The sequence below is a fragment of the Lates calcarifer genome, linkage group LG24 (assembly GCF_001640805.2).
Source record: "Lates calcarifer isolate ASB-BC8 linkage group LG24, TLL_Latcal_v3, whole genome shotgun sequence".
NCBI lineage: Eukaryota > Metazoa > Chordata > Actinopteri > Centropomidae > Lates > Lates calcarifer.
In genome coordinates, this window is record NC_066856.1 from 9,399,897 (window position 1) to 9,409,478 (window position 9,582).

At 39.4% G+C, this 9,582-nt stretch overlaps 1 protein-coding gene across 1 annotated transcript; it reads left to right on the forward strand.

Annotated features, from left to right (window-relative positions):
- Positions 1 to 435: 435 nt before the first annotated feature.
- Positions 436 to 4,706, forward strand: pdia4 (protein disulfide isomerase family A, member 4). Its single transcript, XM_018693112.2, has 10 exons — positions 436 to 729; positions 1,215 to 1,392; positions 1,653 to 1,858; positions 1,964 to 2,102; positions 2,250 to 2,455; positions 2,570 to 2,728; positions 2,874 to 3,025; positions 3,250 to 3,406; positions 3,623 to 3,856; positions 4,022 to 4,706. The coding sequence occupies exons 1-10, from the start codon at positions 654 to 656 to the stop codon at positions 4,435 to 4,437; spliced, it is 1,923 nt and encodes a 640-aa protein (XP_018548628.1). The 5' UTR covers positions 436 to 653; the 3' UTR covers positions 4,438 to 4,706.
- Positions 4,707 to 9,582: the final 4,876 nt, after the last annotated feature.

Here is a 9,582-nt window from a genome sequence, read left to right on the forward strand (position 1 = left end):
TCATAAGAGCTCACTACCATGGTCAGAGGATGCACATCATCTAAAGGGATCTAATACCTAAAACTCTGGACCTGCAATCTGACAATCAAAAATATATTTGTGTGTATTCTTATTCAAGCGTTTTGCAAAGCATTAATTTGTTAGCAACTAAGTTTTTAAATCTTCTGTTTCTTCTGAGATATGGTCCAGCACAAAGGAAGCAATGTCATCCTCTAAACATATTGATTTACTCTCCTAATATTTACCTTTCTAACCCACTGGCCCATATCCATGTATCCGATCCTTATTTACAAGCAGAAGTCATAGAGGGAAACGTTAAATAGAAGTACCCAATAGCATCTTCCAACGTATGAGGCTGAGGAATTGAGTGGCGACTTGTGATTGGAGAAGAGTCGATGATGAGAACCAATCACAACGTGGCAAGTCAGACAAGTTCCAGACGGAGGAGGCGGCGTGTGTGATTTCAGAAGTGATTAGTTTGTATGAAACCACGAGCCAGCCGTGCCTACACACACATCAGTATTGATCCGGGCAACGGGTCTGTGCAGCTGACAGTATTTTTGATGACATTCATCAGCGTTATTAGCTAAGTTAATTAGCCGGCTACTTCGAAGAAGCACGTCGTTAGTACGTGGCCGCATCATCTGTGAACAATGAGGAAGGTTGCACTGCTGCTGATTGTGCTGCTCGGCGTTGCATTCTTTGCAACTGTCAGCAGATGTGAAGATGGTAAGCCTGAGCTATTTTACAACCTTGTGTGATATGTTATTACAGCTGAATGAGTTATTTAGGTAAAGCTGTAATGCAGCTATTTTGTGTTTCCTGCAAGTTATATTCACGTTAACTAGCTAGCTAAGTTACTGTAGATACTCTGCTAGCATGCTAGCTAACAGGTCAGCTAATGTCAACAGTGCTGCCACACACACTAACATGCAATTACATGGCCCCTGACTGTTAGAATAACGTTAAGCTCCATCCAAAACATGAAGTGAGTTAGTCCTGTTTTAGTTACACATTGTCAGTGTGCAACATAGTGACTGTACGGGCACAGCCCTCAGCTACACTGGATGTGTTTGCTATCACCAGCTACATGTTATGTCCACACCTGCCCTGTTTCTCTAATCTGTAAGGAGTTAAACAAGCAGCTTTTTGGCCGCAGTAACATTTATAGTCCTACTGACATCAAACTGACTCTTTTCCTGTTTGTGTGTAAGATGAACCAGAGGAGAAGGAGGAGGCTGATGAGGACGACAGTGATGATGAGGAGGACGAGGATGAAGATGATGACACAGAGGTGAAAGAGGAGAACGGGGTGCTGATTCTCAATGACAACAACTTCGAGACTTTCATGGAAGGAAAAGACACAGTATTAGTTGAATTCTATGCTCCATGGTATGTTTGCTATTTCTCTTTTAAAGAAAATTGCTTTAACCTTGTTAGTTTATTCAGTATAATTGAATTTTAAACTGGGTTACAGTTGAAATGTGTTGAGAATCTTGAGTCAAAACTTAATAGAACACAGCAGAGGAACAGAAGAAACTGAGAAATTTTCAGCGTCCTGTCCATTTCCTATGCAAATTCTCTGCAGCATGCCTCTTTCTTTTCACATCCTTGCAACCCTTCCAATATTACTGTATTTGTTGTCCTTTTAGGTGTGGCCATTGCAAACAGTTTGCCCCAGAGTATGAAAAAATCGCCCAGGCCCTTAAGGAGAACAACCCTCCTATACCTGTGGCCAAAGTGGATGCAACAGTAGCCAGTGAGTTAGCGAGCAGGTTCGAAGTGTCGGGCTATCCCACCATCAAGATCCTTAAAAACGGGGAGCCGGTGGACTACGACGGAGAAAGGACGCAGAAGGGTAGGAGCAGTTCGTTCAGTTCAACCATCTTTGCAACGTTTCAACACAAGCATGTCCTTTTAAAAAAGAATTAGCTCTGATATGGTGAATGTCTGTTTGTTGCAGCCATTGTGGAGAGAGTGAAAGAAGTGGCTCAGCCAGATTGGAAGCCCCCTCCTGAGGCGACACTGGTGCTGACCAAAGACAACTTTGATGAGACTGTTAACAATGCAGACATCATCCTGGTGGAGTTCTACGCCCCATGGTCAGTCAGCATACTGTCATTTTTGAAACACATAAACTGTACATGTCAGATGATGCACTGTGAGAGTGATAGTTGAGCTTTTTAATAGCCGCTCTGAATACTAATAAAACAATCCTCATTATTTCCCTGTTTATAACTGACGTCAAGGTGTGGACACTGTAAGCGTTTGGCTCCAGAGTACGAGAAAGCAGCTAAGGAGCTGAGCCAGCGCACTCCTCCCATTCCTCTGGCCAAGGTGGACGCCACCGTGGAAAACGAGATCGCCACACGCTTTGGAGTCACCGGCTATCCCACCCTCAAGATCTTCAGGAAGGGCAAGGTGTTCGACTACAACGGACCCAGAGAGAAGTACGGTAGGTCACTGATGGTGTTGTGGTGTGCCTATCTGTGCATTCATGTGGATCTGTGTGCACACTTCTCTTCTGTTCATCCATCACCTGATCCAGCCTCTTTGACTTTCACTTTAGGCATCGTTGAGTACATGGGTGAGCAAGCAGGACCTCCCTCCAAACAGGTGCAGGCAGCAAAACAGGTGCAGGAGCTCATCAAGGATGGCGATGATGCCGTCATAGTCGGCGTGTTCTCCAGTGAACAGGACGCAGGCTATGAGATCTACATTGAGGCTTGTAAGTAGTTCCAGTGATGGATAATCCATCGCAGTGAGCATTAAATCACCTTTATGTTTCTGTCAAAGCTCCAAACTCTTTTTGTTGATATTCAGTCAAATAGACCTGTGGATGTTATTCTCACTGTTGCTCGTCTGTCCGGCAGGTAATGCACTGAGGGAAGACTTCACCTTCCGTCACTCCTTCAGCTCTGAAGTGGCCAAACTGCTCAAAGCGTCACCTGGTCAGATCGTCATTGTTCAGCCTGAAAAATTCCGTTCCAAGTATGAGCCAGCGTCACACACACTCACAGTGAAGGTACTGCACCCCCCCCCCCCCCCCCCCTTTTTTTTTTTTTTAAATCAGTTGAATTTTAATTGGTTTCACTGGGTATGAAACTAACTGGCTTTCTTTCAGTTTTAATGTTACAGTCAGCAATACAAGGTTTCACTCGACAACATCCATTCTTGCTTTTAAGCACTGCATTTTCCAACTCTAGAAACTGACATTTGAATGCAACAACTTTCTTTTTTATTGCACAGGACTCTACATCAGTGACAGAAGTGCAGGATTTCTTCAAAAAGCATGTGATTCCTCTGGTGGGCCACAGGAAACCAAGCAATGACGCTAAGCGCTACACCAAACGACCCCTGGTAGTTGTGTATTACGGAGTTGACTTCAGCTTTGACTACAGAAAAGGTGAGTTTTGAAGATGCTGTTTATGTGGCCTGGTCTGTCTCAGGGATTTTGAATGTTAATACACCTATTCAGCATTTTTAATTGTTTAAAATTTAGAACAGAGATTTTAGTACACATTTACATTCACGTTCCAGCCCAGTAACACTTTCTTATCAACCAACAGCACCTGTCGACAATTCAATAAAGCTCTTTATTGCATTTATAATTCATTTTTAGCAACACAGTTCTGGAGGTCTAAGGTGCTCGAGGTGGCCAAAGACTTCCCAGAGTACACATTTGCCATTGCTGATGAGGAAGACTACGCTGAGGAGCTGAAGAGCCTGGGCCTGAGCGAGAGCGGAGAGGAAGTTAACGTAGGAATTCTGGCAGATGGAGGCAAAAAATTTGCCATGGAGCCCGAGGAGTTTGACTCTGAGGTGCTGGAAGAATTTGTTATGGCTTTTAAGAAAGGTGAGTGTTGAGTTGTGTGTTTTACCGCAGTGATTTTGAAGGATGGGATCATGTAAAAGAGGCATATTTTGTCACTTTAGGAGTTTCACTCTATTGCAGCTTATAAAAATCTAAATAATAATCTTTCTTGGATTTGTATGTATACTAATTCTTACTTTTCTACAGGAAAGCTGAAACCTATCATCAAGTCCCAGCCAGTGCCAAAGAACAACAAAGGACCAGTTAAGGTTGTGGTAGGAAAAACCTTTGACGAGGTCGTCATGGATACAGAGAAGGACGTCCTCATTGAGTTTTATGCTCCCTGGTGTGGCCACTGTAAGAAACTAGAGCCTGATTACTTGGCTCTGGGCAAAAAGTACAAGGGGGAGAAGAACCTGGTGATCGCCAAGATGGACGCCACTGCCAACGATGTGCCAAACGAGAGCTACAAAGTGGAAGGCTTCCCCACAATATACTTCGCCCCAAGCAACAGCAAGCACAGCCCCGTCAAACTTGAAGGCGGAGATAGAACAGTAGAAGGGTTAAGCAAGTTCTTGGAAAAGCACGCCACAAAGCTATCACAGAAGAGAGATGAACTTTGAAACTTTCTCTCTTGACTAGTAGCTAAGAACTCTTACCGTGCTCGGGGCAGAGTCTTAGAGGACGCTGAGGGAAGGGAGGGGAAAGCAGCGGAGTTTAACGGTGTTACTGAGTTGCGGTGATGATTACCATGTTCAATCATCGTTTTAGTTTCTGTTCATTCCAAGAGATTCAGCTTTCTTCTGTTTCTAAAAGCATGTAAGCACTGTTGAAGATTTAAGTCTTTTTAAATAAAACTCAAAATGATGGCGGCTTTGTGAGCCAACACTCAGATTTGACTCTTTGTTGCTGTAAATTCAAATACTGAATACATTTCAGAAAACAAATGTTTTAGAAATTCAAAGCTAGTTTTGAAACACAGTTTAACAATTTAAGAACTACACACAGACACACACACACACACATACATGCATACACACATACATATATACACATACAGATATATAATATGAGAAGTTAATGCCTGCTGCCTCTAATACTGTCATCTTGTGAGCACTAAGGCAAATACATTAAATGAATATATTATTTCACCACAAATCAATATTATTTCTTAAGACAGTTCAATCACTGTTACTTATTACCTACATTCATTCAAGAGAGGTTGACTGGGGAAGTTGATTTTCTCCTGAAGTGATTGTAGGTATATGTAGGCTCCCCCACACACCGATTAAGTAGAAGCACCCAAATTCGAGCGTGTTAAAATACAAGAATGAACTATAACTGATTGAATGTGAGTGTGAAAGTTTTTTATTTCTATATGTCCCTATACCAAAATTCAACTCATGGAAAATTCTGTTTTGCGGATAAAATCCCAGTATTTGTGAAATGGACTCCAGAAAGAGAGTTCATCTCACAAAACAAAATATTCTAGGAGTTCAGATTAGGTAAAGGGGGCGGGACAACACTTCTTGTTTGTGATTGGACAGATACCCCGGAAATGCCCGTCTAAAATTACCTCACCTGCGGTTAATTATCTCTGAGGGTAATGTAGCTTGTGTGGATATGTTTGTGTTGTTAGCTGTTTAGTTAGGCTCCTTTGTAGCATTAAAGTTGATGTTTTTGACAAAGGACAAACTATTCTGCAGGATGCAACTTCATCCGCTCACTTGTAGCGGTGTTTTCTCCTTAGTTGGTTTGTTTTACGTCGTTTGTGTTGTGCCTCGTTGTATTGTTTGAGGGAACTGTACAGTAACGGCATATGTGTGGACGGTGAGGTAAGTTGGGGATAATTTGGATATTTTCTGCGGATCCAGAGGTGTCTTCTTACTCAGTTTGACCCAGCGTTGACTCCAAACCAATGCTAAATGCCAATGCTGCAGTGGACAGCGAGGACACACCTTGATCGGAGTTCAGTGTCAACGTTGTTCCTCAGGGATTGAAACCGTTACTTTTCTGATAATGTTAATCTAACTTGTCTGTTAGTTGTTGATTTTGTTTATGCCGAATGGCATTTTTTGGGATATTGCTGGTCGACCGGTTTAGCTAAAAGAAGCTTATCTATCATTTTGTTATTTTGCGATACAGTGATTTCAGCGTAGTACTGTGTTTGTTTCCTTGCACATTCTACGCACAGTGAAGTCACTGAATACCAGATCTGTTTATTTTTTCAGAAACCATCCTCTGTCTTCAAATCTGGAGAGGAGATGAACTTGGGTGCAGAGACCTTGATGGGTGATTCTACAGCTGACAGCCCTCACTGTGCAGTCTTTATGTCAAACACACTGTATGTCCCATTAACTGAGTAAATTAGTTAAGTATTGTAAGAATGTAATGTAAGTCATTTTGTTATTTTGGGATACTGTGACTTTAAGTTACTGTTGCTCCATACACACAGTAAAGCCACTGAATACCACATCTGTCCCATTATTTTTTTCACGAACTATCTTCTCTTTCTGAAAATAGGTGCCAAAGTAAATAAAGCAGTTAAGTAAAAAGTACAGTAATAAAGTAATCGAGTAAATAAAGTACTCAAGTAAAAAGAGTAGTTGAGTAACTCAGTAATCAAGTACATAAAGTAATCGAGTTAATTAAGCAGCCAAGTAATTAAGTAATCAACTAAAAAAAGTGCTGTGAATTGAGTAGTTGAGTAAATAAGTAATCCAGTACAAAAGTAAACTATTACATAGAGTACTTGAGTAGGTGGAGTAACTGAGTAATTAAGTAATAGATTTCCAAGTGTACTCGAGTAAGTGCATCAACTGAGTAATAGAGTAATTGGAGTAACTGATTAATTAAGTAATAGATTACGTACAATACTTGAGTAAGTACAGCAACTGAGTAATAGAGTAATTTAGGTAACTGAGTAATTAAGTAATAGGTTACCTAGGGAATCCGAGTAAATGTAGCAACTAATTAATCGAGTAATTGGAGTAACTGAATAATTAAGTATTAGGTTACCCAGGGTATTCAAGTAAATGTAGCAACCGAGTAATCGAGTAATTGGAGTAACTGAATAATTAAGTAATAGATTACAGAGGGTAATCGAATAAGTACAGCAACTGAGTAATAGAGTAATTTAAGTAACTGAGTAATTAAGTAATATATTACCTAGGGTATTCAAGTAAATGTAGCAACCGAGTAATCGAGTAATTGGAGTAACTGAATAATTAAGTAATAGATTACAGAGGGTAATCGAATAAGTACAGAAACTGAGTAATAGAGTAATTTAAGTAACTGAGTAATTAAGTAATAGATTACCTAGGGTATCCGAGTAAATGTAGCAACTGAGTAATCAAGTAATTGGAGTAACTGAGTAATTAAGTAATAGATTACAGAGGGTAATCGAGTAAATAAAGATTTGAGTGATTCAGCAATTAAGTAATCGAGTAAATTAAATACTTAAGTAGTTGGAGTAACTGAGTAATTAAGTAATAGATTACCTCGGGTATCCGAGTAAATGTAGCAACTGAGTAATCGAGTAATTGGAGTAACTGAGTAATTAAGTAATAGATTACAGAGGGTAATCGAGTAAATAAAGATTTGAGTGATTCAGCAATTAAGTAATCGAGTAAATTAAATACTTAAGTAGTTGGAGTAACTGAGTAATTAAGTAATAGATTACCTCGGGTATCCGAGTAAATGTAGCAACTGAGTAATCGAGTAATTGGAGTAACTGAGTAATTAAGTAATAGATTACAGAGGGTAATCGAGTAAATAAAGATTTGAGTGATTCAGCAATTAAGTAATCGAGTAAATTAAATACTTAAGTAGTTGGAGTAACTGAGTAATTAAGTAATAGATTACCTCGAGTATCCGAGTAAATGTAGCAACTGAGTAATCGAGTAATGGAGTAACTGAGTAATTAAGTAATAGATTACTAGAGGTAATCGAGTAAATAAGATAGAATGAGTAAATAACTAGTAATTGGAGTAACTGAGTAATTAAGTAATAGATTACCTCGGGTATCCGAGTAAATGTAGCAACTGAGTAATCGTAATTGGAGTAACTGAGTAATTAAGTAATAGATTACCTAGGGTATCCGAGTAAATGTAGGTAGTAGTAACTGAGTAATAGATACTATCCGAGTAATTAGCACGAGTAATCGAGTAATTGGAGTAACTGAGTAATTAAGTAATAGATTACCTAGGGTACCCGGGTAATTGTAGCAATTGAGTAATCGAGTAATTGAAGTAACTAAGTAATTAAGTAATAGATTACATAGAGTACTTGAGTATGTGGAGCAACTGGGTAATCAATTAAGCATTGTAACTGCATAATTAAGTAATAGATTACTTAGGGTAATGAAGTAAATTAAGTACTTAATTCAACAAAAGTAATTTTGTAATCAAATAAATGAATCTGTAAAAGAGTATAATAAGTAATCAAGTAAATAGTTAAGTGACACACAGCTGACACTAACACACCTGATAACAATCAGTATATTTTTATTGTTTCAGCAATAAACCTGTACAATGTTTCAGTTTAAAACAGTGTCTCTCCTTGTCTTTTGTAATGGTTAATGAGTCAGGTTACGACAATACTAACAGAACAACAGCACTGTAACAATACATTGTGTTTTAGTGAATTTTATATGTATCCTAAAGGCTGAAATCAATCAAAAGGTACTGCAGAGTCCAATTTTCAGCTAAAAGCAAACACCAAATTACCTGTAATAAATTGGACTGGATGAATGGAGAGTTGATCTAGTTGTTCACAATTACATGAGCAGAAACACAGGAAGACATAAAAGCCAAAGCTCTGCCCTATGCCACAGTACCACTGACTGAATTTAGCCCCAAGCCTGAAACGTTTGGACTTACATGAAGTTAAATCTCATGTATAGTTGTACACTGTTCTAATAAGAATAAGAAAACACTCATACCTTTGTTGTATTATTAAATCTTCTCAATAGACATCTGATACATTCATTTTAGTCATTAATCCATTTGCTAAATATGACTGGATTTAGTGCCTGATCTAACGTGAGCTTTTGTCATATTACATGTCAACATGTTATTTTGTAACTTACTGAAAAAAAAATCTCACATCATCACAAAATTCTTTAAATGAAAATGTCAGTATTGTTCCACACCACGTCTCAACACTCAGCACCCACAACGTGAAGCTGTGCCTGGATGTGCAAGTAGTCAGCATGGCACCTGTCTGGTGAAACAGCATCTCCATTGTTGATGAGGCTGAATCTCTGGTCTCTCTGGTCAGCCATCATGGGAGGCTCCTATGTGTGGCCACATACGATGCAGCCAGAGACCACTGTCCACACAGGAGAAGCCCTCGTGCTCTGGACTCATCACCTTCTCTCTTCTCCTCTGGCATCTGTTACTGTAAACAGTACACAGAAACAAAAAGCAAAAAATGTAGTTAATATTTGGTGCTGAATTTAGAAACTATGGAGTGGGTCAGTACTGTAGGTAACAGTATCAGTTCAACAGCTTTAATATTGACTAGTATCCTAACCCCTGTGCTGAATCCTTACTTTCAAGCTTACACCTTACGGCCTCTGCACCACCTGTGTGTCTGTACTGATCTTCTCAGGACTGAATAATTGATTGATTGACTGAAATATTAATTTATCCAACAGTGGAGGAAGAGCTCCTCCTGCGGAACCCTGAGGAACTACATTAATATTAGTGACGGCTGCGTCCACAGGTGTGCAATTACCTATAGTTCTCTCAAACAATATAACAAAG